This window comes from Eptatretus burgeri, chromosome 1 (genome assembly GCF_056783735.1).
Source record: "Eptatretus burgeri isolate ZD-2024b chromosome 1, Ebu_testis_v1, whole genome shotgun sequence".
Classification (NCBI taxonomy): Eukaryota; Metazoa; Chordata; class Myxini; order Myxiniformes; family Myxinidae; genus Eptatretus; species Eptatretus burgeri.
In genome coordinates this window covers 35453145-35481129 of record NC_140961.1, presented here as the reverse complement: position 1 = coordinate 35481129, position 27985 = coordinate 35453145, and the positions used below count along the sequence as shown (strand labels likewise).

Here is a 27985-nt window from a genome sequence, read left to right as displayed (position 1 = left end):
GAAATCCAAATTCCACCATATTTGCACAAACAAGAAAGAAATGGTCTCTGATTTTCTGTAATGTTGGAAACCCATGCAATGCAATGTCTCATTTCAGACAAAAGTAAAAGGATGAATGTAGTTTGAGGGTTGAAGTCCTAATTACTGTATGAACAAGCAGATAAAAACCCAAAAAGGCATTGCTTGGACAGAACTGAAGAACCACTGCACTTTTATTTATCCAGAGTGCAAATTGAACTTCTTGTAATGGACTCATCGGCGTCACGTGATGAGAGAAAATCACATCACATGGTCCAAGTGGGAATTACCAATGAGCTATGGGTTCATCAACATTGTAATTGGAGACATTCACGACCTGCAGACAGACATCTTCACCCACACATTGCCTGTTATTCTTGACACTCTCAAAGCAGAGCTCCGAACAGGTATCGCTTCATTTCATTAACAATGAAAACAACTTTTTTGAAAAAAAAATCTTGGGAAGCAGACAGAAATATAGCATCAAATATTTATTAAAATAAAAACCCGAGAGAGTAAAACAAAAATGAACACCAAGCTACTCGTAAGATGCATTAAGATTACATCTCCACAAAGAAAACACTCAACACCATGGTGATGAAGCATGTGGTACCCTACCTGCAGGGAGCTGGCCGTGTCCGGGTCTGTTCCTCCGTACAGCAGCGCCGTGCTGCGCGAGTTGAATGACTCCCGGACACCCACGTGGTAGAAAAGAGAGGGCTGTCTGTAACAATCTCCCACCTCCACCAGCGCCACATCTACATCACAGCACCATATGTACAGCGTTAGGCACGAACAAGGGAAATTCAGAGTGCACCAATAATTTGGGCAAGCTTATGTGCACCTCTCTCTATGCAGGGCAAATATAATTGATTGGTTATCACAACAAACAGCACACATGGCATGCATGGTTCTGAGTGTTTCCCAACCCGCATAGTAGAACGAGTCCAACACCGCAGCCTCTCCGAAATCGAGGCTCCCGAAGGTGGCGTGTTCCAAGAGTGCATCAGTGGTCTCGCAGGCATCTTGTATGGCACGGAGTACTGCCTCGCCTTCGGCTCCCTCACGTCCCACGTATACAACTCGCACAGCACGAGGTCCACCGTTGTGGCAGCACACAAGCGCCCCCGGGGCCGAATGCCCTGGTGGAACCACTCCTGATCCGTCCAATGTACTTCCTGTGGATCCACCAGTTGTACTTCCAGTGGACCCACCAACTGTACTTCCTGTGGACCCACTGGCTATACTTCCCGTGGACCCACCGGCTACATTTCCAGCGGGCCCACCAGCTATACTTCTAGCGGGCCCACCAAATGTACTTCCAGCAGGTCCACCAGCTGCACCTCCTGTCAGTCTACCCCCAACAAAACCACCAGCTTTAACTGCGGTGGGACCAGCGGCTTTAACTGTGACAGGACCAGCAACTCTCACTGCGGCGGGTCCAGCAACTCTCACCGCGGCGGGTTCAGCAACTCTCACCGCGGCAGGTTCAGCAACTCTCACTGCGGCGGGTCCAGCAACTCTCAACGCGGCGGATTCAGCAACTCTCACTGCGGCGGGTCCAGCAACTCTCACCGTGGCAAATCCAGCAACTCTCACAGCAAGGGGTCCAGCAACTCTCACCGTGGGTGGTCCAGCAACTCTCACCGCGGCGGGTCCAGCAACTCTCACCGCGGAGGGTCCAGCAACTCTCACCGTGGGTGGTCCAGCAACTCTCACCGTGGCAGGACCAGCAACTCTCACCGCGGCAGGACCAGCAACTCTCACTGCGGTGGACCCATCAACACTTACTGCGGCGGGTCCACCCGCCTCAACTCCCCTGGGTCCACCCGCCTCAACTCCCCTGGGTCCACCCGCCTCAACTCCCCTGGGTCCACCCGCCTCAACTCCCCTGGGTCCACCCGCCTCAACTCCCCTGGGTCCACCCGCCTCAACTCCCCTGGGTCCACCCGCCTCAACTCCCCTGGGTCCACCCGCCTCAACTCCCCTGGGTACACCCGCCTCAACTCCCCTGGGTACACCCGCCTCAACTCCCCCGGGTACACCCGCCTCAACTCCCCCGGGTACACCCGCCTCAACTCCCCCGGGTCCACCTGACTCGACTCCGCCAGATCCACCCGCCTCAAGTCCGCCGGGTCCACATGTCGCAACCCACGCAGGCCCACAAACTTGAGGATTTTCACTGGCTTCAACCACATTTGCTTCTCTCGCATCTTGTGTGCAATTCAAACCAACGTCCTTTCGTGACTCTCCTCCCATGGATCCACCACCACCACCGTTTGCTCCAGATTCTTCATTTCCTGTGGTCTGCCCTCCACTTAACCTCGACTCCCAGCTACTCACAGGAACTAAGAACTGGAACCCGTCCATCGCCACGTGCCAACTTCAGCAGCAGCAGCTACACATACTCTGTGGAGAACCCCGAAACTTTCCCACGCTCCGTGTACCTTCTGTTGTACCTACTTTCCGCGCCTCCTTCACTTCCAAGGTTCTTTCGTCTTCCCGGCCGCGTTTATACCTGGAAGTTCTGAGAGTTTGTTGTAACGGCAAAAGCTTTCATTGAAGGGAGAGGAGAGGAGAGGGCAAGGTCGAGATCACAAACGTGGTCACGGCAACCCGACCCCAGCAGGAAGAACCAGACAAGAATCCGAGACACGCTCGTCTCGCTGCAACCACAGGGCAACCTTCAAAGGGGCGTGGCACAGCGTGAGCGCGGCAAAATAAGGGGCGTGGTCACGCCTGATTGGTCGGAAAGAGCACGTGGTGCAGAGTAAGATCGCTCGAGAGGAGGAGGGGCATGATGGGGGCACGCAACAATTCCTCATTAATTATTAATCATCCTTGTACTTTCTTTGATCTCTGCTATTGTTGTATTCTTCTTGATGTCTCATTCTCCACGAATACAGAATTCATTCGGACCATCTATTTATTTACTGATTCTCGCTAGTTTAATCTGACGGTGGTTAAACTCCATTAACTAGTCGAATGACATTAAGTGTCACGTGATTTCTTTTTTGTGTGTGACTTGCTTCGCGTCATAGATGTGTTTGATTGTTCGTCATAATTGCGGTTGCTTTGTCTCGTCCTTGCCTTTCGTCTGCATCTTACTTACTGTGAATTTGTAAGGAGAGAATAATTTACTTTTCCTGCCGGAAGAAGGATTCATAATGTTGTTTTCTGAAGGTGTGCAAAACAATTCCCCAGGTAGGAAATCGCGTGCATCTCGTTTCCGGCTCGAAAGAGGGAGCGACACCATCGTGCCTGCCTGGACCGTGACCATGAACATTCCAATGACGTCATAGTCCCGACATAGCTGGCACTACGTGGTATGTACGACACTATACTTCTGTGACGACCCGAATGACTTGCGCCTTCTGCTGGGGTCGGCTCAGGGGAGCGTTGTTGGCCCAAGTCTTTCACGATCCGGCTGAGCTGGCTGGACGTTTGACTGCAGTTGTTGATATGCGCAGGAAGCCGGTGATAGCTCGCCTCCTCAGTCGTGAAAGTCGAACACTGTGGGATAGCCTCTCTCTACCCGCCATCGACTTTCTTACAAACAATCCTCTTGAGGAAATTCAGTCACTCGAACACTTGGGTCTCACTATCAGCCGTGATCTTTATTGGGCAAACCACATATTTCGAAGTTGGCCTCCAAAGCCAGCCGCCGACTGGGCATTCTCCATTGTGCAAAGTCCTTCCTTGACACACCTGAACTCCTGTCCATCAACAATGCTTCACAGCAAGGTGTGAGGCACTCGGGCTGGCTTCGCTGCCTCACACCTTCCTCAGATTGACGCCATGGAATCCAAGGTCTTCAACATCATTGGAATCTCCCACGGTGAAGCTGAGTCTACGGGCTTATCATTTTGCCATTGCAGACATGTTGGTGGTCTGTCTTATACCGCCTCCTTTCTGGTCCTGCACAGCCCACCATCGCCACGCACGGTCCACCGTAGATACACAGGGTCCACGATCACACACGCACGGTCCACCATCACCACGCACGGTCCACCGTAGATACACAGGGTCCACGATCACACACGCACGGTCCACCATCACCACGCACGGTCCACCGTAGATACACAGGGTCCACGATCACACACGCACGGTCCACCATCACCACGCACGGTCCACCGTAGATACACAGGGTCCACGATCACACACGCACGGTCCACCATCGACACGCACGGTCCACCGTAGATACACAGGGTCCACGATCACACACGCACGGTCCACCATCGACACGCACGGTCCACCGTAGATACACAGGGTCCACGATCACACACGCACGGTCCACCATCAACACGCACGGTCCACCATAGATACACAGGGTCCACGATCACACACGCATGGTCCACCATCAACACGCACGGTCCACCATCAAACATGCGCGGTCCACAATCGACATGCACAGTCCACCATCAACACGCACGGTCCACCATAGATTCACAGGGTCCACGATCACACACGCATGGTCCACCATCAACACGCATGGTCCACCATCAAACATGTGCGGTCCACAATCGACATGCGCGGTCCACAATCGACATGCACAGTCCACCATCAACACGCACGGTCCACCATCACACATGCGTGGTCCACAATCGACATGCACAGTCCACCATCAACACGGACAGTCCACCATAGATACACAGGGTCCACGATCACACACGCATGGTCCACCATCACCCACGCACGGTCCAGCATCACACATGCGCGGTCCACAATCGACATGCACGGTCCACCATCAACACTCACGGTCCACCATCACACATGCGCGGTCCACAATCGACATGCACGGTCCACCATGCACGGCCAACCGTAGATACACAGGGTCCACAATCACACACGCATGGTCCACCATCAACACGCACGGTCCACCGTAGATACACAGGGTCCACGATCACACACGCATGGTCCACCATCAACACGCATGGTCCAGCATCACACATGCATGGTCCACAATCGACATGCAAGGTCCACCATCACACACGCACGGCCTAGCAGCATCACACACGCACAGTCCACCGTATATACACAGAGTCTACAATCACACACGCATGGTCCACAATCGACACACACGGTCCACCATCAACACGCACGGTCCACCATTGGCATGCACGGTCCACCATCACACACGCACGACCTAGCAGCATCACACACGCACGGTCCACCATCAACACGCACAGTCCACCATCAAACATGCGCGGTCCACAATCGACGTGCACGGTCCACAATCGACATGCACAGTCCACCATCAACACGCACGGTCCACCATCACACATGCGTGGTCCACAATCGACATGCACGGTCCACCATCAACACGCACAGTCCACCGTAGATACACAGGGTCCACGATCACACACGTATGGTCCACCATCACCCACGCACGGTCCAGAATCACACATGCGCGGTCCACAATCGACATGCACGGTCCACCATCAACACGCACGGTCCACCATCACACATGCGCGGTCCACAATCGACATGCACGGTCCACCATCAACACACACGGTCCACCATCACACATGCGTGGTCCACAATCGACATGCACGGTCCACCACGCACGGTCCACCGTAGATACACAGGGTCCTCGATCACACACGCATGGTCCACCATCAACACGCACGGTCCAGCATTACATGCGCGGTCCACAATCGACATGCGCGGTCCACAATCGACATGCACGGTCCACCATCAACACGCACAGTCCACCGTAGATACACAGGGTCCACGATCACACACGCATGGTCCACAATCGACATGCACGGTCCACCACGCACGGTCCTTCACACATGCACGGTCCACCATCACACACACACACGGTCCACCATCACACACACACACGGTCCACCATCACACACGCACAGTCCACCATCACACATGCACAGTCCACCATCAATCCTTTAGCAAAACTTCCCAAATCCAGAATCACCGCACATCTCCACTCATTCGTTCTGCCTGCAGAACCAACTTCCACATTCTCTTCAATCTCATTATATTCTTCCCTGTTAAAGACAGCTGTGATCACCACCATCTCAGATCATCCCCCCATCCAAAACCATGATCTTTTCTACCCCCAGTAACCATCCACCAAAGACCAACTATTTGTTTTTTCAGTCCTTCCTTCCTTGGTGTTTCCTTCCGTGTCCATCTTGTCTACCCCCATGCGTCCTTTCCTGTCCCCCATTCCTCCCCAAATCCCTTATTTGTCCAGTCTCCCTCTATTTTATACCTCAACCCTGCCGTTGGTGTTCACCCTCCCTCTCTCTCTACTGTTCCTTTTGTTCTGTTGCCTCCTGATCCGTTCAGTGTTCTCGCTCTTCCATGAGCCTCGACTGAATACAAAAACAAGCAGTCATAGACTGGTACTTACGAAATCGTCAACTTGACCTCTGACCTTGTCTAATAAAAGCTGTCTCTTGAGAAGGTAGCGACGCAAACCAGAAGTTTCTACGATGATTCTGTACCAAACCATCAAAAATCGAATGTTTTGGATGTTTGACCTCACTGTGACCTTGACCTTTGACCGATTTTGACCAAAATCTAATCAGCGCTAGCCACCACCCTCCTGAATCATGTGGTGTAATTTGACATTGGAAGCTTCTTCCGTTCTCGAGTTATCATTTTTTGGATGTTTGACCTCACTGTGACCTTGACCTTTGACCGATTTTAAACAAAATCTAACCAGCACTAGCCATCAGCCTCCTGAATCACATGGTGTAATTTGACATCGGTAGCTTCTTCCGTTCTCGAGTTATCTGTACCAAACCATCAAAAATCGAATATTTGACCTCACCGTGACCTTGACCTTTGACCGATTTTGACCAAAATCTAATCAGCACGAGCCATCACCCTCCTGAATCACGTGGTGTAATTTGACATTGGTAGCTTCTTCCGTTCTCGAGTTATCGTGCCTACAAACAAACAAACAAACAAACAAACAGAAACGGAAGGCATCAATATACCTACGAAATCTTTAGACTTCGTAAGTAAAAAACCCTGCTCTTGCAAAGCACAAATCTTACTCAAAAGTAGGTGTGCTGCCTCTGCACAACCCTGTCAGACTCAGACCGATCATCGTCCCGAGATCGGTGGGAGGAAAGATTAGGGTGTGGAAGGGTTTGGCGAGTGAGAATAAAGGAAGCAGCAGCAGCATGTCATCATTGAGGTCAGGTTGGACCTTCTGTTTGGCTCGTGTTGGCAACACGAGTCCCATGGGTGAGAGAATATTCTATTTCTGTGAAGTGACACGACTCGGAAAGAGAGGGGTTGGCAAACATTGGAGCTGGGTGCATTTGGATGGAAGTGTGGGACAACTATGTTCACGAACCCTAATTCAGGATGTTGAACAGGTACTGCTGGAACGATGGTCTCGGCGAGGTTGTGTTGCGCATGAACCTTTTACTGGTGTGTTTTGGGCTCTTGGAAGGCTGTGAAGTCAATGGACTGTCTGTGGTCCGACAGTGTAAAGGAGCCACTACCTACGAGCAAGGACTTCATTCCATTTCACTGGAGAAACCCTGAACCATAGTTGTCCTCTCTGCGAGTCCGCAAGTCGAGCCACATCAACAAATCATAACGATTAAAGTTAATAACACCAAATAACTATGTCCGTGATTACCAATTTGTGGTTAATGTCCCTACTTCTTCACACAGACATTTCGAGTGAAACTTATTGTGCCTTTTGATTCCATGTCTGGGGGAACGCCACTCGCCTCTCGGCTGTCTCACCTGGGTTAGAATCCCGACTCAGCTATATACTGTCATCCTGATGTTGCACGATGTGTGGTGCTGTGCCTGGGATAGACGTGAAACTGGGAGACCCGGCTGCCGGAATTCATCGGTGGATGTTGAAGATCCTATGGTGTCCTTCGTGAAGAGTCGGCGAGCTATCGCAGTCGCAGGCACCATGGACAAATTCCAAATTCCTGCCCGAACCTAAGTCGAAGGTCAAGCCTGGCCAAGCCGGTTCGTCAATGACCCGGACAACAACAAGCTTTGGGATTGGAACCGAGCAAGTGTCCAAATGGTTGCCAGAACGTGTGATTTGAACTCGGCTGCCCTAATATTGGTTTTAGGACGGGGGATTTCTTGAACTCCTCTTTTCTTGAACTTGTTTTTTTTTTTTTAACTTTTCTTTTATTTCGGATTGACCATTGTGTTTCTTGAACAATTTTTCAGAGATCCACCATGGAATTTTTTTAAACCATCTATTAACGCACGAGCTTGGTGTTGGCTTAACGGTCAAGGTGGCTCCCGATTGACGTCCAATTTGGCATGTGGTATCTTGGTATGAGTGTCCTATAATATGCCAAAAATGATGAAATTTGGTTCAGCCACTTCCAGTTACCATGGCAACAAAGTTCAAGTGTTGTGAATTCGTTGTTATTGGTTTCATTCCAGGGAGGTTTGATCTCGCGCATCCATAGCTTGTCACGACTTGAAGTCACAAGGTCAAGGCAAATCTGGTGACCTCGAAAGATCAAACTCCAGGTTTTTGGTTTTTTCAGAGATCATGGAGATATTACAAAGTTATTCCGGCAATTCCTTGCTCAACGAGCAATTTCATTTGTTTGTTTGTTTGTCGCCTGCAGGTCAAAGTGTTAAACCGATCTTCACAAACCTTCACCACATGATAGAGTTTGTCTTAAGGAAGAAGCCTATTGTTTGATGTCAAAAGGTCAACATTGGCCAAAGGTCAACAACTTAGGTGAGATTTCTAAAATCCTCAATTTTCATCCGATTGACTTGAAATTTGAAGAGGATTTATATTTCAGGTCACAGAATTCAACCAGCCAATTATTTTTGATCTCAACAAGAGACCAAAAGGTCAACATAGGCCCAAGGTCAACAACTCAAAAGGTTGTGGATGGATCCGGATGATATTTGGTGGACAGGTTGTTGGGTGTGTGACAAGGACGAACTGATTAGATTTTGGTGAAGATCCCGATCTGGATCCAGATTCGACTCCCTAAATTTTTGAAGCGATTCGTCATCATTGAGAGATAGGGCTAAAATGATATGGAGCACGATATCTCAAAAACTTGTGTATGCATTCTGATGAAACTTGGTGGACATGTTGGATATGTGACAAGGAAGAAATGATTCGATTTTAGTGAAGATCCGAATCCGGATCAGACTACTAGAATTTTTCAAGTGATTCTTCATCATTGAGAGATAGGGCCAACAACGATATAGTCCTGAATGGCATGATTTTTCAAAAACGTATAGCGCCTGATATATACTCGTGGATCAGGCATTACGGGGTGGAGGTATGCACTCTACCAAGTGCCCTTCTAGTCAGGTATGTTATTATTAAATCTTTATGTCATTAAATGAAGGATTTTAATTACAGTGCAGGAATCTGTGTACAATGATTTGATTCAATGTACCATGCTCTTTACAGAGCATTAGTGTTGTCGAAGCAGTTTATTGGTAATGTTTATACTGGGTGGTTTGCCACATTGACTACCCAGGGTTGTTTTTTCGTCCTCTATCCTCTGAAATGCAAGGAAGCAGCACGTACCATTTTAAAAGTCTTTGGTACGACTTGGCCAGGGTTCAAACCCAGACCGACCAAACCCAGAGCAGATGCTCTAACCATTTTTTCTTCTTCTCCTCCTCTTCCCTTTATAAAGAGTGAGTTGTGATGGCACCAAGCTTCTGTCCTGCCTTGACCACAATACTTCTCTACCGTCCACTGTCCTCAGCCAGCTCTCTCCAATCTCCAACCACCCTTCCCGCACTGATGTCCCTCTTCACACAATCCTCCCATCTCAACCGCAGTCTACCTCTTTTCCACCTACCTTGCTCCCTCAACCTATCCGGTCTCTTTGCCATTCTGTTTTCCCCCATCCACATCAAGTGTCCAGCCTATCCCAGCCGGAATTTCACCAATCTCTCCACACCAATCTCCTCCCTCAGTTCATCCATCTTCCCTCTATCCACCCTCTTCACCCCCACAATCCTCCTGACGCAGTTGTTCTCACAAACTTGCAGCTTCTGTTGTTGTATTTCTATCAGTGCCACCGTCTCCAGACCGTACAGGTCGGCCGGCGTTACACACAACAACACAACCTTCTCTTTCAATTCTATTGATATCTTTATATCTGCCATTACTCCCTCCACCCTCCTTCACGCATTCGCACCCACCTGAATCCTTCTCCACACCTCTGCCTCGGACTTACCACCCCGGTCACTGTTCCTCCCAGATACTCAAACCTATTTCCCTGTTTGATCTCCTTCCCCTTTAACCTGATATTCATCTATTTGCTCAAATGCCTGACTCACATCACCTGAGTCATCTCCGTACTCATCTTCATCCCATGTTTATCAAATGCCTCCTTCCACTCCCCCCAGTATTTCCTGCATACATTATGATTATGAAATTAAATCTTTCATGTTTTCAATGTCATGATAATTTGAGATGTTGCGAAAAAAAACTTTTTTTGAAGGTTCACATGCTTGGAGGATGATGAGGAGTAATCCTCCAAGAAAACCTTGAAACTGCCAATTTCAATCCATGCGCAGGAACAGGTCTCCCTCAACTGCCATTCCGGAAGGAGTGTTTGACCTGCTCACTGTGCTTGCCAAGAGTGAGCAGCCATGGGAATCAAGCCATGGAAACTCCAGCTTATGGAGAAAGGAGGAAGTCTTTGAATACTCGACTATTTCGACTCAATGAGAATCCTACTTGGGGAACACATGTGCCTGTTTGGACACCTGGCTCAACCAGGCACGACTGTATCCGTCAAATGTTGCGGACACACACTTGTTGAAGACTGGTTGAATGCCAGGCCTGGCCAGCTGGTTCGTGCCGCTACTCCTTTGTTCGAGATACTGTATGTATGTATTTATTCATTCATTCTTCCATTCATTCACAGCCTATGGCTACTTGGCGGCATCATTTTTCTGGGGGCGTAGCTGTGCCGCTGATGCAGTGCCTCCTGTTACCAGTAAGCTGGTACTCAATCAACCCACCCGGTCTTAATTCAAGAGACCAATAGCGGCTTCAACTCAAGACCCGAAGATCTTAAGCCAGCCACCTGAGCGGTTAATCCAACAACAGGCTGCTTTCTGTACGATGGAGCACATTCAGATACAATTATGACTGATAACGATTTTACATCAATTCATGGCGGATGGTGTGTAGAGATATTTATCAAGTTGGCTCCGTCCTTTTTATCTCTTTGTGTACAGTATGAGTGAGGATACTCATGATAGTGATATGTGTGCTGGTCCTTTATTGAGGTTGGTGCAGCTGAAATCAATTTCCTTCCATGAGAAAAAAATTCCAGATATTTTTTAGGATTTAAAAAAATCCTATTTATATGCAAAATGTTTTTTTTTTGCCAGTTCTGTTGACATTTGTTGGGGAAAACATCCATCGTACAGGGTCGACAATCATGTGGGGGTTGATTGAACATTCACAAGAGCAAATCCGCTCAATCGTTCTTATGAACAGGTCACAATGAGTTGGTCCTTCGGACCAGATAAGAGGTCATGGTGCACCTTTGTCTGAGACAGCCAATTGGACCTCCAAAGCTGTGCTGCACCCCCAGCTCATGATGGTCTTTTTGAGACGTTTATAACTTTGTGGAACTTTAAGATTTTTTTTTTTTTCCTGTTCCATGATGAAACGGCTTGAAACCGATGATGAAACAGTTTGGAGGAGGGACGCCCGACGGGCTAAAAACTCCATAAAACCTTCAATTGTCCCCAAACATGAGCCAAGAGAATTCTCTGACTCTCTGGAAAATCCTCAATATCTCTTTGCTGATGACTCCACCCTCTGCCGTACCATCTGTCATCCCTCAGACCAGCAAGCAGCAGCTTCTTCGCTCACTGCAGATCTGGATAAAATCACAAACTGGTCCAACATGTGGAACATGTCTTTCAATCCGGACAAATCTCACACTCTCACTATGTCTCTTCGAAAGGAGCGTTTCGAACCCCGCCCCCACCCATCCATTTTCTATCAACAATCCTCTGGAAGAAGTTCTTTCTTTCAAGCTTCTGGGTCTCGCTATTTGCCATGACCTTTCCTGGGAAAGCCACATTTCAAACCTCGCCTCCAAAGCCAGTCGCCGACTGGGAATCCTCCGTCGTGCAAAGTCCTTCCTCGGCCCACCTGAGCTCCTGACCACTTGCAAAGCTTTCGTCCGCAGCCTGATGGAGTACTGCTCTCCCCTCTGGGCTGGTGCTCCTGCCTCTCACCTTTCTCGGCTTCACGCTGTGGAAACCAAGGCATTTCGGATCATTGGCATCTCCCGCAATGAGGCTGAGTCTTTGGGCCTCTCACTCAATCACCGCACGTTGGTCGGTGGTCTCTCTGTCTTCTACCGTCTCCTCTCCAGCCTCGCCCCCCCCACGCTCTCTCTGCGATTTGTCCCCACCACATTTCCACAGGATGTTCAAGGTCTGCCAACAACCCCCTTCTGGTAAAACTACCAAAATCACGAATCACTGCTCACCTTCACTCATTCATTCCTCTTTTTTCCCGCCTTTGGAATAAACTCCCTCACTCTATTCAATCTCATTCTTCCCTCCAGGCCTTCAAAACAACTGTTCCTACCTCTTATTATCCCCCATCCAAATCCTCGATCTTTTCTACCCCCAATAATCCACCCAAGCCCACCTCCTTCAAATTCCCTGCTTTCCTTCCTGAAAGTCCCTGTAGTGTCCATCTTGTATTCCCCGTGTTCCCCGCCCCATCCCTCTCCCTTCCACAAGTCTAATGTCTCTGTTCCCAAGTGTTTTGTCCTTCCCACTCCCACCCATCTTGTCTCTTGCCCCCCCCCCCTTGCTATGCGTTGTGTGTTAGCTCTCACACGAGCCTCGACGAGGTATAAAAAAAGACAATTTCTGACGTATCTTTCAACCCATATTTTCTTCAATATGATTTATGGAGTATTTTGGATGAGTTATAGAACAAGTCTCTCAGATTAAGATTCTCTTTCAGAGAACCTGTTCAAAGTTTGTGAAAGTTCTAAAAGTTCTATGTAGAGGCAAAAGGGTATAAATTGAACTTTTTTCATGAGAGAACGATTCTTGGGATCCTCTTCTTCTTTTTAATGGCCACAATTATTCCCACGTTCTTGTGGGGTTGGCCGTGGAAAATTTTTGGCACAAGTATTTAATGAACAGGCTGGTCAGGCCTGATGCTCCACGAAATAGTTAGGGCAGGAATTTGGAATGTGTTCATTGTGCCAGAGATATCTCACCTGCTCTTTGCAAAGGACACAGTGGGATCTTTAACGTCCACCAACTAATGATGACAGACGGGATGCCAAATTAAACTTCCATCCAAAGGACGTCACACACATTGATGCCTCGCCTTGCCTGTGAAACACGAGGATGACAGTTTATAGCTGGGCCGAGATTCGAACCCAGGCTTGGCAGTTTAGATGCACCTCTAAACTGTCTAAGGGCCCTGTCACACCTTAACGTTTTAGCCAGCGTATGGCAAGGTATCAAAATGTATGTAAAATGCTGGCGTACACTGAACTATTGATGTTTTTCCCAGTTTTGGACGTATTCATAAGGAGTTGGACGTATGCATAACGTATTAGTAACGTACACAGAACGTTTCAATAACATATAGATAACTTATATCGACGAATGCTGAGCGTGTTGTCGGCGTTCACAACCTATGCTCAACGATAGTCTAACTTATGCATAGCGCGGCAGTGTATCGCCGACGATCACGTGGTAGAGGCTATTAATAGGCTACGGCTCGACGATTCAAATCATAACCGCACTAGACATCGAAGTGCGAAGCCGCTGTCACACCTTGACGTTTTAGCCAGCGTATGCCGACGTATGAAAAATTTGCCGAATACGCTGGCACACATCGAATACGTTATGGGTAAGTTTTGTATACGTTAAGAGCACGCTGAAGCACGCTGGCATACGTCGTAGTACGCCGAGTACGACGACAAATTTTCAGCATGTTGAAAATTTTTCGACATACTCGGCGTATGACACACATTCCGCATATGCTGGCCATAAGTTGTAGGCACGTTACGCGATCGTTGACACACGTCGACACACGTTACTTGTAAGTTACTCATAAGTCGAAACACATCAAGGTAATGGTTAGCGTCAGTGTTCCAGACTCCCTGGTTTTTTTTTTCTTCGGTATGACGGTAATGTTGACACTTCGATTTCTAGTGCGGTTATGATTTAAATCGTTGAGTGGCAGCCTATTAATTATATTATATTATAACCACACTAGAAATCGAAGTGTCAACATCACTGTCATACCAAAGAAAAGAAAAAAAACAAAACCAGGGAGTCTGGAACACTGACGCTAACCATTACCTCGACATGTTTCGACTTATGAGTAACTTACATGTAACGTGTGTCGACGTGTGTCACCGATCGCGTAACGTGCCTACAACACGTTACTCATAGGTTAGAAATAAGTTTCGGGTACGCTAAACATTACCTCGACGTGTTTCGACTTATGAGTAACTTACAAGTAACGTGTGTCGACGTGTGTCTACGATCGCGTAACGTGCCTACAACACGTTACTCATAGGTTAGAAATCAGTTTCGGGTACGCTAAACATTACCTCGACGTGTTTCGACTTATGAGTAACAAACAAGTAACGTATGTCGACGTGTGTCAACGATCGCGTAACGTGCCTACAACTTATGGCCAGCGTTATGCGGAACGTGTGAGTCATACGCTGGCATAAGTCGAAAAATTTCAGGCATGGAAAATTTGTCTAACAGCTCGGCGTACTACGACGTATGCCAGCGTACTATTGATGCCAGCGTATGCCAGCGTCCTGATGTCTAAAAGGTATGTTCCAATTGTCCGTAATTAATAGACATAGTCAAGATGCAATAATAAATATAAATAGGACCACGCATCCTAAAGCTCACGTAGTACGTATGCAGCGTACTACGACGTATGCCAGTGTGCTCTTAACGTATACAAAACTTACCCATAACGTATTTGACGTGTGCCAGCGTTTCAGACAAATTTTTCATATGTCGGCATACGCTGGCTAAATCGTCAAGGTGTGACAGGGCCTTAACCTGGGTTCAAAGGTTCTGGCCTGACAGGCCAGAACTCTAGGCCATCCTGCCAGGCCAGAACTCTAGGCCATCCTGCCAGGCCACAACTTTTCTTTGGATGTTTCATCAATAATTTTTGCTCCTCAATTCTGTATGGTTATGTTTCACATTAATGTTTTTAACGCAAGGTTCCCCAAGCTTGTACTTCATAGTAATTACATGTTTCCATTTTGAATTGGATGCCATTTATTGTTTATTAAAGAAATGCCACGCCAGGAGGGAATTTACAAGAAGCAATGATGAGAGTCAATTAAAAAAAAAACAATGAGAAATCCCCTTACCCACTACTTGATACATATGCCCACGAATCAACAACAAATGCTTAATTATATACGCCTTATCTGGGTCCAATCAAACACATCACAGGAGATGGACATTAGAGGCTGAAAATACAGCAATACCAGGTGATGTCCAGCAGGAAACCACAAGACTTGAGGAAGCACAAGCAAGGACCGATGCTGGTAGCGAAGCAGCAGTCACTGCAAGGTGGTGCCACGCCAGTAGAGGACAAGCGTAAGATGCAGGAGGAGAGGCATGGTTGGCTGGATGGGGGCTCTGCAAAATCGACACTGCAGATTCTCCCTAAGCTAAATCCGGGCATCTTTTTGCTTCTGCCCAATGTACCCGCATTTACTTCCTCGGGCCTCCACCTGTGCTGATGATGTGGTTGGCCCCTCCTCTCCCAACCGCAATTGGCTCTTGTCCTGGAAGGTGGGAGGGGGCAAACTCCTCCTCTCCCACCTCCCCCACCCCCACAAACTCACAAGGACTCGTCGTTTCACACTGATAATGACACTTTGCTGCCTATACGTGTGTGCTGTGGCCTGCAAAATGCTAAAAAGACACATTTAACACAGATAATGGAGGATATAAACGTTAAATAAGGGCTCCCAGTGTTGATGATTTTTAGACACACACATGAGGGGAGGTTTGACATCTCTATCAGAAAATACTGTTATAGTGACGCATATCTAACATGACATTTAATTACTTTTACGCTTATTCTGAACATTGAAAAAGTAAATAACTATGCTATATTAAGCACCAGCAAATACGACCTCTCAATTCACTGACGGGATTACAAAGAGAGGTCAAGTCAGGTATGGGAGCATGTGCCAGAGCAGCATGTCGCTGCTTCCACTTTCAGCTGGTACTCCAGGGGCCTCTGTCTGGCCATCCCCCAGGTAGATGCCTGGCCCATCCCCATCTCCTTGAGATGCCGATCAACCTGCTGCAAGCACGAGGCATGTGGTTGGCCCGTTGGTCTCCTCCACTCACGAGGCTCCCTTGCTGAGAGAATCCGGTGAGAAGGATCAGCGTCAGGAAAACGAGCCACATGTCCATACAGCCACAGCTGATGCTCACGGACTATACAGGTAACAAATCTCGTCTAAGTCAAAGTCTCTCTCAGCAACTGCTTGTTGGACACAAAGTCTGACCAATGATAGCCAAGGATTCTTCAAAGAGACCTGGTACCGGGAGGAGTTAAGTCTCCATCTCAGATCCTTGGTCAGAGTCCAAGTGTCACATCTGTAGAGCAAGAATAGAAGGACCAATGAATTAAAGAATCAAATATTCATCCTCCTGCAGAGGTGCTGACAGTACCACACCCCATAACCCAGTGAATCCATGACTCCCCAGGCCTGACGCAGATGTCTATCGACTTCTGGCTGACAACAGGCGGAGACATGGATATCACTGCCAAGATAAGTGAATCTCTCCGTGACCTTAACGTATTCACCACAAACACGTACAGACAAAATCGCAGCATCCAATATGTCATTGAAAGGCTGGATTTTAGTTTTGACCAAGGAAACCTGTAATCACAGTGGCTCTGACTCCTCATGAAACCCCTCAAGGGCCCCCATAAGGATGTCCAGTATCAGTTGGGATGATGCCTGTGCTCCAAACAGAGCACAGAACTGCATGCAATGATATGAGTACAGCATTTCCACCAGCCTTCAGAAGTTCAGCATGGATGCCACAGATGCCAGGAGCATTACCCCCCTTTCAACTGGTTCACCGCAGCCTGTGTTTCCAGAAAAACAAAAGTGGTTCACAGTTGAATGGAAGGTCAGCAATCGAGATCTATACACACCTGACTTCCAACTCAACGGCTGGTCGGTCAGCCTAGGTACAGCCACTCAAAGTAACTGGTCTTGCAGGCCTTAACTTCATATTCCTCTGTCAAGAGCCCACCACTCTCCATAATTGCAGTACACTGATGGACAGGCTTGGAGGAACACAATGCACAAATTCCTCTGTAAGCATGATGAGAATCACTTGACCACATACGATGCTATACCACTTCACAGATTCCTGACACATAGGCCTCCTTGTCCGCCCTCAGCGCACTTACAGTTTCACGCTTCAACTCCCTGAACAGCTCAGCTCTGCCATTATGCCTGGTCCTGTGAATCTTGTCAATGGTATCCAGTGTACCTTGGGAAACAAAGTTCTTCTTCACCTGATGGTGGGTTCGAAGACATCTACCGGCAACATCAAGGACTGTAGTCTTGAAGGCACCCCACAACTGTTCATGATTCCCCAAAACACGCAACCCCCCCCCCCCCAACTCAGCCTGTTCACAAACTCCTCAGCTTTCCTCTGATCCTAGAGCTTGCCAACACACAGTCTAGGCTAGGATGGTACCATTCCCCCGGATTTAAGCTGCAACTTCAGAGTTGTTACATCAAGCCGTTGGTCGGTATTGAGGAACTGAGCACTCCAGGAGACCCTGCAGTTCTGGTGCATCCTTCAGCGACCATCAACAAGCATATGGTCAATCTTCTTTGCCACACTGCCAGCATTGGAATACCAAGTCCAGCAATGAGGCTGTGAGCACTGACACCATGAACCAGCCACCCTAAGTCCACAACTCATTGCAAAGTCAAGGAACTTAGTGCTATTCTATATTTCCAGACCCATGGGGACCAACACAGGTCTCATAACCATCCCTATCAGTGCCAGTCAGTGCAATGAAATCCCCCAAGACCAGAAGAGTATCTTGCCTGGGGTACTGATCAACAACAGACTTGAGCATGGCATAGAATGACTCCTTCAGAGTGAGGTAACTCACCTCAGTTGGAGCATACACAGAGACCAGGGAAAAGACACCCAAGGAGTGACGAATCCTCAGTCTCTATATATGCTCGTTGACCGGTGTTACCTCAATTATCATTGGAGTCAGCTAATTGGACACAGCTGCAGCAACTCCTTGGGTATGGTATCCATCACAGCAACCAGACCAATAGTAGGTGTAACCACCCACTCTGATCTCACCACTATCCGGTCTTTGAACCTCAGAGAGTGCTGCAATACTGATGTCCAAATGCTGGAGCTCAGATGATAGCAGAGACAGGTGATCGTCCTCTCTTCGGGATTGGAGATTCCAAGCACCCACCTGAAGGGACCACCTCAGGTTAACCCAAGGAGACCGCCGTCTTGTGGATGACATCTCAGCACCACCTTGACACACACCCCCACAATTCGACCCAGGAAGTTTACCCCATGCTTTTCCTCCTGCCATCAAAGAATGGTGGTCCCGAAGGCTTTGCCTCAATCCCCTCATCCGGTGAGTTACCCTGTGAAGGGCAGCTGCACAGCAGGTGCTCCCACGGAGTGGGTTTTCAGTTTACTTTGTGTTTTGTGGAATGAAGTGTTTTACGGTGGCCAGAGTGAAAATCCTACCACCAACCCCCCAGAAGAGGTACCCAACTCCCAGGACGGGATCCGCAGACACTGTTGGGCACCAGATATGGATGGCCGTTGGCTCACAAGGATCTCCTCCACCCTTTGACCGGTTTTGTTTTTCATCCTGCTGGGTGTCCATATCCATACACCCTCCTCACCAGGTAGCCTGGTGAGGGAGATGGTTTAGTCGCCGACAACCCGACCATGAAACAGGTTTGTACAGGCTTACGTGGTACCTGGAGCAAGTCACAGATCTGATCTGGCCTGACAATGCGTAAGGGTCATGAAGGTCCTGATGTCTAAAAGGTATGTTCCAATTGTCCGTAATTAATAGACATAGTCAAGGTGCAAAATAAATAGAAATAGGACCACGCATCCTGAAGCTCACCTGGATCAGGAGCAACAATCACTTAAACCCCCTGCAGACTCACTTAGACCCTCATATTTTTTAATGCTGTGAACAAACTTTGGTACATCATGGGTGATGAACGTTGTGGTCAAGTTTCATCAAACTCATGTGTGTCGTTTCAGAGAAGAGAGTATATACCTACTTTTGTGGTCAAAACCCCCCATAGACCTCCTTATTTCGTGCAGATTTTGACGCGGTCGATACACTTTGGTACATTACGGGTGATGAAGGTTGTGGTAAAGTTTTATCAAAATTGTGTGTGTAGTTTCAAAGAAGAGAGCAAATACCTATTTTGGGGGGTCAAATAGGGGTCATAGAGTTATAAAGGGTCTAACAAGGTCTATAGGGTGTTCAGGATCTTATGTTTTTAAAGGGTCTATAATGGTTTGAGGGTTACAATGGGGTCTTGGTATTCTAAAAGGTGGTAGTGGTCTCATGAGTCAATGGGGTCTTATTGTTTTAAGGGGTCTTAGGGTTCTAACCGGGTCTACAAGATCTTAGGGTTCTAACTGGGTCTATGGGGTCTAACGGTTCTGACATATCTTGGGGTTCTAAAGGGTCTAACAGGGGCTTTGTGGGGTGTTCGGGGTCTAAGGGTTCTAATGGGGTATATAGGGTTTAATGATCTTAGGGGGTCTTAAGGATCTTTGGCAGTCTTAAGCATTTTGGGGGTCTTAAGGATCTTTGGCAGTCTTAAGCATTTTGGGGGTCTTCGGGGTTTTTGCAGTTTTGAGGGTCTTAAGAGGTATTTATATATATATATATATATATATATATATATATATATATATATATATATATATATATATATATATTTTTTTTTTTCAGCTTTTTGGGGGTGTTAAGGGTCTGAAGGGTTTTTGTGGTTTTGGGGGTGTTAAGTGTTTGAGTTACAGCAGGCCTTAGGGATCTTAAGTGGTATTAAAGGTACTGAAGGGTCTTAGAGATCTAAAGGGACTCAAGGCATCTAAAGTATAGAGCAGGGGTGTCCAAACTTTTTTCACTGAAGGTCAGACGGAAAAAAAACCCGATGAATATCATGGGCCACAGGCTCCCTATCAGAAAAAAACAAAACAAATATAGAACGAGAAAGCATCTGAAAATACCGATGCAACCTATTATAGCTATATAAATTTTCAGATCAATTGGATGAAAATTGGCGATTTTATGTGATGTTGACCTTTGACCTTTTGACCAAATTATTCATTTGTCTTCTCCATATTCTCAAAATACAGCTTTGTTGAAAATTTAATGACAAAAGCTCAAATGGTAAAACAAAGTTACGGCTTGGACGGACACACAGACACACAAACAGACACCAGAAGTGATTGCAAAACCCCGTTCTCCGCTGAGCGAGGAACGGGTGAATAATAAGCAAGCTCAGACATGCGGCACACAGAAGCCAATATCAGATATCCATTGCAGTTTAAGTTATGCGAATATTATTATAGCCGAATAAAAGGTGAGTTTGAAGAGATTTTACTCACCAATGACACTTCTCATGAGAACAGTGATGTTTTGCCTTGGACTGGAGAATCGTTGCGACGTCAGGCGTGAGGATTGTTGATGCGATTCGCAGGACATCGCAAAGGTGACCGTCTGTAATCTTTGATCTCAAGCAGTTCTTGTTTAGCGTCATTGGAGAAAATGTTTGCTCACAAATGTACGTGGAGCCAAACAAAACCGGCATTTTTTTTTGTGTGGCACCTTGTCTGTGGAAATCGAGTCTTTTCCAAGCTGCGGGATTCTGGCAGGGGGAGCTGCTGGAGACGACTGCAGAGTGTGTCACCACACTGCATCTTGATGAGTTCCAACTGTATGTCCTCTGGTGCTTCATCCACCTCAATGGAGAAGGGGCATGAGAACATGTTAACGACCTTGAGTGCAATGGCAACGAAATCCTGAAAGTGCCTGTCGAACTCTGTGATCATTGATGTGAATACTGCCACATATTTCCCCATCTGCTCAGGGATGTTGGCTTTTGGGAAAGTGTCAATTACCTCCTGCAGAGAGGGGAAGTGTGTGGCAATGGGTTCACTGACTTGTCTCTCAAACAGACGGAGCTTCATGGCAAGTACTTTCATGTGCGAGTACATTTGTTACACAATTGTGTCTTTCCCTCGCAAGGTTGTGTTGAGCACATTCAGCTGTCCGGTGATCTCAGTTAAAAAGCCCAGGTCTGCCAACCAAACAGGGTCACTTAGTTCATTGGTGGGCAGACGTTTTTAAGCCTCCGTTGGACTTAGTCCGAAACGGGGGGCTTATGGATTGGGTTATATTGTTACGAATCCGGCAGCCATTTGCACACAACAGCCAGAGTCCCCGCACTTGAGTTATTTCGTTAAGTAAATGTGGATAGTTAAAATTCCTCCCGTATGTCTAATGGGAATTTCATGTGTGCGCTGAGAGTTTATTTTTAGTTAGTTTTCTACATCAATTCACTTCACACCACGGCGCCATAACCCACGTGTTCAAGGCTACGGGCATGGCCGGAGCCCCTCGCTTCAGGGCCGACTCCGTCCCAGCCAGATGGAAGTTCCCCTCATCCAATCGGGGGTGAGATCACCTCAGGGCCAACCCGCCCCAGCCAGATGGGATGTTCGCCTCGTCCAATGAGGGGAGGACACCGATCGCCCGACGCTCCCCGACCAATCTGGAGGCGAGTTACCTCAGAGCGGATCCCTCCACCCGTGTAGGGGGGGGGAGGGGGAGGATAAGAAAGGTGGTCGTGTCGGGGGTCGGGGCTCTTTGGTCGTCGTCTGCGGTCTTGGTCTGAGGTCTTTTCCGAGGTCTTTTGGTAGTCTGCGGACTTTTTCGGGTTCCTGGTGGTGGTGGTGGTGGTGGTGGTGGTGGTCATGGCGGAGGTGTTCTGTGGTGCTCGTATCGTCGTTTGTGGCAGCCAGGATCAGGGGCTCGTTGGATTCCGGGTCGTGGGTTTGAGTCCCATCGTGGCGGGTTGGAGTCGGTGAAACCGCACAAGGCGGCCAGGTACCCGGCCAGATTCTGATCCCCAGCTGAACTATCCTCCTCGGCTGAAGGGTCGAATAAAGTCCCACGAGGTCCATTTCTTTGTGGGTGTGTGTGTCTGTCTGTGGCCAGTCTGTCAGTAGAACTGTTTAAGTGATTCCATTGTACATTTTCCTGCATATTCGTGATTAAGTCTGCTCTGTGTCTCCCTTCCCGATTATTGTAAATAAACCAAGCTGTTAAATGTACCAGCTCGTTGCCTGTTGTTTCTACCATTGACCCAGCATGGTGCGGGCTTGAGAAAGAGGGAGGCCGTTTGTGCTATAAATTGTTCATTTGGTCCAGCAGGCTTTGATAATCCCCGCTCGGTTACACCGGATCTGAGTCTGTAATAGCGACTCGGTTCGGACAAAGTCGGCCGAGGGTGTGGCTTCCCCGGTAGTTGGACGGCGTGGGTACTTAGGTAAATTGGAATTAGACAATTAACCCTACCCCACGCCGTCAAAATATTGGCATCCACGGTCTACTAAGGGACCCGTGACCTTCGGAGTTATCCGAAGGTTACGACTTTCAATTTTGGTGGGAGACGGCCCAACTGCTCCATCTAGCGGTCGTCCTCGCCACCGAACCCGGCACCACAACAATATATCGTACGTACGTCCGAAGATATATCTCCGAAATGTATGGACCGATTTTGTTCAAACTTGGCACAAAGACAACACATTATGGTGTACATATGAATAACATTTTGCTTCACAAATCGATCAAAGATGGCCGACTGGCAGCCATTTTAGTTGTAAAAACCTGATGTTGAACACGTCCTCAACCATTTCTCAGACATGCATTTTACAATCTTGTTCAAACATGTGGCACACAGATAATGAATGAGAGCTTAGATATGCACGTCATTTTGTTTCGATATCACATCCAAGATGGCCGACTGGTAGCCATTTCCTGACTTAAACGTGTCTCTAACCATTTATCGGACATGCATTTCCCGATCTTCTTCAAACTTGGCACACAGGTAATGAATGACAGCTTACATAAGCACATACATTTTTTTTCGACATCAGATTCAAGATGGTTGAATAGTGGCATCTTGTTAATTAAATGTGTTCCCAAACATTTCTTGGACATGCATGGTCTGATTTTGTTCAAACTTGGCATAAGTCATGGCAAACATGTGCACCTCACTTCATGCAAGCTGATTAAAGATGGCCGACTGGTAGACTGGCGGCCATTTTAGTTGTTAAAAAAAATCCGGTACTTAACACGTCCTCAATCATTTCTCGGACATGTATTTACTAATGTTGTTCTAATATTAGCTTTCCTGGTCCTTAGTCAAGTGAGCTTATGCAATGGAACAGTGTCCATAGGGTAGTGAGTGAGTGAGTCAGTCTGTAAAGACTTCAGTCATTATCGCTTGAACCAAACACACAATTTTGATGAAACTTGGCCACAAGCTTCAAATCTGATGCCGAACGAAGGTGCATTGACCGCATCAAAATCTGTGCTTATTAAGGGTGTCTATGGGGGTTTTTTTATCCCCTAAAATAGGTATTTCCTCTCATCTAAATTGTGTGGGTCGTTTCAGAGAAGAAATTGGACCACAACCTTTATCACCCATGATGTACCAAAGTGTATTGACCGCATCAAAATCTGTGTTCATTAAAGGGGACTACACGGGGGTTTTGACGCCCCCCTCCCCCCAAAATGTGTATTTGCTCTCTTCTTCGAAACCACGCACGCAATTTTTATGAAACTTGACCACAACCTTCATCACCAGAAATGTACCAGAGTATATCGACTGCATCAAAATTTCCATTAATTAAAGAGGTCTACAGGGGGTGGGGGGCGGAGGGATGGGCTGACCCATCCAAAATAGGTATTTGCTCTCTTCTCCAAAACTACACACATGATTTCGATGAAACTTGACCACAGTCTTCATCACCCATGATGTACCAACGTTTGTTCATGTCATAATAAAAATCAAGGTCTAGGGAGGTCTGTGGGGGGTTTTAGCCCCCACCCCCCCCAAAATAGGTATTTGCTCTTCTCTCTGAAACCACACTCACAATTTCAATGAACACCATTCATTACCCGTGATGTACCAAAGTTTTTTCACGGCGTTAAAAAAAAAAAAAAAATCAGTGTCGTTGGGGTCTGCGGGGGGTTTGAGTGACTGTTGCTGCTGATCCAGATTAGCTTCAGGACACACGGTACTATTTTTTCTTCATACCGATACCATGAAGCATCTTTCATGAGATTTAAAAAAACTTCTGATTACTCATTTCAATTTCACCCCAACCACCTAAAGTTAAGTAGTTTACAAAAACTGATCAGACAGCATTTTCAACTGAATGATAATTTTCTATTGTCTTCAGTTCTAGAATTTATTTTATACACAAATAAATATTATTACATGTTATAAACAATCAGTAAGTTTGCGTCAATCAATATGTCTCCCCCCAAAATATATGAACATTAAATGCCTTCTGTGCAAACTTTGCATTCCCAATTGAAAACATCATACATGTCACGTGACCAACTATCTCACACAATATAACTACGTGACCCAAATCATTAACATTCATGACTGTATAACCCAATCGTATGCAATCTTCAATGTCACAAGACCACTCAAGTCAGATACTCGTACACATAAATCTTGTAAATATGGGCTAGCCCTTTAACTCTGTACTGAAAAATTACTAAAATCATGGGGGCTATGACATTTTATGTCTCTTTCTCTTTGTTCTCTCAAGAATTGGTCAATCTCAGATTTGAGGGCAGATAGAAATTCCAGAAACTCTCTGAGGTTGAGTGCTCTTGATGGAATTACGTTGATAGTTTCCACGTCTGCACTCATTACATCCCCCAGTTTGGTCACTTTTGCGCACAAAGCTTCCTGGTGTATAATACAGTGCAATTTAATAGCCTTGCCCCTTGACTCATTAACTTTCCTGCAAACCATGGAGGCCATTCCGTTATGCTCACCTATCATGGCTGGAGTACCATCCGTTGTAATTCAACACAACTTGTTTCAAGTGAGATTCAGGTTTTGAGTGGCGACTGATACAACTTCAAAAATATCTGCTGCTTTTGTTGTCCCAGTCAGGCTCCAAATTATTGAGGAGCTCTTCAGTAATGCAAAAGTCATCAATCCCTCGGAAAAAAAACATGAGCAGCTGAGTCTTGCCTGTCATGTCGGTGGTCTTGTCACATGTGAATGAAGAGAAATCAAAGAACGGTGCTTTGCCTGATATTTGCTCCTTAAGGTTAGTCGACAAATCCTCAATTCGCCGGGTGACCGTGTTTCTCGCAAGACTAACATCGCAAAAGTCTTGTTTTTTTTTTTCTGGGCACACAATGTCCACAGTTTTTGTGATGCACTCCTTCATGAAATCACCCTCGGCAAAAGGTTTTCCATGCTACGCTATAAGAATAGCCACCTCAGAGCAAGCCCTGGTAGCTTTCTCCTGAGTTTGAGTAGCATGATAAAACTGGTTTTGTTGCGAGGATAAGCGTGCAGCCAACTATTACTTCCTGTTCTCTCTCTGGTCCAGTATATGCCTTAAAAGACGCTTTGTGTTTCAATTCATAATGTCTCTTAACATTAAATTCTTTCATTACTGCAACCGATTCCTGGCAAGTTAAACACACAAACTTGCCTCGGTACTCTGTAAACCAGAGTTGGTGTCGAAGCCACCCAATGCTCGCCAGGTTATACATTTATCGTTTTTAAAAGATGAGTCTAACAATTAATATTTTTTATTATTCTCTAACAATTTTTTTTTGGGGGGGGGGTTGGAAATCACTTGAAACATGCAGAAATGCAATTTTTTTTTTTTATCTCTAACGATTTTTTTTGTGGGGGGACCAAGTCCAAAATCTAATGGCATGATCCTTGGACCCCCCCCACAAGTTTCGTCGAAATCCTAATCACTTAAAACATGTAGAAATGCAACAAAAAAAAATCGAAATTTTGTTGAAAAAAAAGTTGCAAAAATTTTTTTTTTCTCTAACAATTTTTGGGGGGGTTGGAAATCATTTAAAACATGTATAAATGCAAAAAAAAAGAAATCGAAATTTTGTCGAAAAAAAAGTTGCAAATTTTTTTTTCTCTAACATTTTTTTTTTTTGGGGGGGGGGGGGGTTGGAAATTACTTAAAACATGTATAAATGCAAAAAAAAAAAATTCTCTAACAATTTTTTTTTGGGGGGGGGGGACCAAGTCCAGTCTAATGGCATGATGCTTGGACCATACCTAACCCCCCCACCAAGTTTCATCGAAATCCGTTGAGGAGTTTTTCCGTTATACAAAAAAATTTAACATTTTCATGCTCACGCTCACACTCACGCCAGGGGTATCGCTATAGCTCTCTGTTCTTCGAACAAGCGAGCTAAAAATTATTCACTTTGCCAGCATGACTAGAATCTCCTGCATGCACTATCCACCTTTTGCTTCTTTGCAGCCGCCATGTTGAAAATAATAAGATTTGTATGACGATAGCTAATGCACAGGATCTCTGTGTTGATGTGTATATCCGTATTAAGATACCGGGGTGTGTTCAGTTACCAAGCAGCTAGCTGGCGCTTGCAAAGCCAGACGTTCTTTATGTGCTTGCTGGAATGCTGAAGCCACTTGGCGAGCGCTCGACAAGAAACTTGGTAACTGAATACACCCCCAACGTTCTTGAGGCCTGAACCTCGATGTACTGTAATCTATATATGCCAGAGAGGAATCCATCCATCCATCCATAGGTTCCATACTCTGTGCAGAGCGTTGGTGCTGCCTAAGCAGTCTCCTGGGCTATTGGGTACAATCCTGGATGGGTCGCCACTCCCACGCAGTCTACCAGCAAGCTGGTACTCATTTTGCCAACCTCAGATGGATGATGGGCTGAGTCAACCCCACCTGGTATTAATTCAACAGCCAAGCAGGATTTGAACTCAGGACCCTTGGACCCCAAGCCCACCACTCTCGCCATTAAGCTAACACCAGGCATAGAGAGGAATGACCCTTACAAAATAAGTGTAGTAGGTTTCACCTGTGCGTAATCAGTGGTTTAACTTAAACATTAAGCTCCCCCACTTATCTAAGGAGTTTTAAGGCACCACTCACTTGGTCAACCAACAAGGCAAATGTGAAGACTAAGAAGCTTTGCAAATAAGTCAGACATGAAGTGGTGAAGAAACACCATTCAGGAGAGGATTATAAGAAGATTTCAAAGTCACTCATTATACCTTTGAGTACAGTGAACTCCATCATTAAGAAGTGGAAGACATATCATACCACCCAGATAAGGTCACCCATCCAAACTCAGCAGCTGGGCAAGCAGGAAACTGGTTTCGGGATGTCACTGTAAAGCCATCAATAACTTTGAAAGATCTGCAAGGCTCTATGTCTGAGATGGGGGTCAGTACTCATCAATCAACAATATACTGTTTCCTTTTTTGTGGTCAGACGAGACAAAAATCAAAATTTTTGGTCGAAATTCAAAGTGTTACATCTGGTGTAAGCCTAACACTGCACATCACCCAGTCAACACCATCGCTACTGTCAGGAATGGTGGTGGCAGCATCATGTTATGGAGCTGTTTTTCATCAGTAGGGACTGGCAAGCTTGTCATGATGGAAGGGATAACGGACGGTGCAAAGTGCAGGAGAATCCTTGATGAAAACTTGTTTGAGTCAGCCATGAATCTGAAACTGGGTAAGAGATTTACATTTCAGTAGGACACTCTGAAGTGGCTGAATAAGAAGAAAATAAAAAAAGTCCTGACTTGAACCCAATTGAACATTTAT

The 27985-nt window shown here is 46.7% G+C and overlaps 3 protein-coding genes across 5 annotated transcripts in view; 1 reads left to right on the top strand and 2 right to left on the bottom strand.

Annotated features, from left to right (window-relative positions):
- Positions 1–2689, bottom strand: part of LOC147034224 (mitogen-activated protein kinase kinase kinase 15-like) — an 87442-nt gene extending 84753 nt beyond the window's left edge. Inside the window, exons 1-2 of the mRNA XM_085878810.1 lie at positions 948–2689; positions 637–776 (exon numbers count right to left, since the gene is read on the bottom strand). Coding sequence (XP_085734936.1) covers positions 637–776; positions 948–2388 — 1581 coding nt within the window. The 5' untranslated portion in view covers positions 2389–2689. The remainder of the gene's footprint in view (positions 1–636; positions 777–947) is intronic.
- Positions 1–27985, top strand: part of LOC147034221 (uncharacterized) — a 150708-nt gene that overhangs the window by 96194 nt on the left and 26529 nt on the right. The window lies entirely within an intron of this gene.
- Positions 15312–27985, bottom strand: part of LOC147034222 (uncharacterized) — a 34830-nt gene continuing 22156 nt past the window's right edge. For 2 of the 3 annotated variants that reach the window (XR_015057569.1, XM_085878835.1), the window contains one exon: positions 15312–16638. The gene's annotated coding sequence lies outside the window, so the exon portion shown is untranslated. The remainder of the gene's footprint in view (positions 16639–27985) is intronic. The other variant, XM_085878846.1, reaches the window with a different exon arrangement.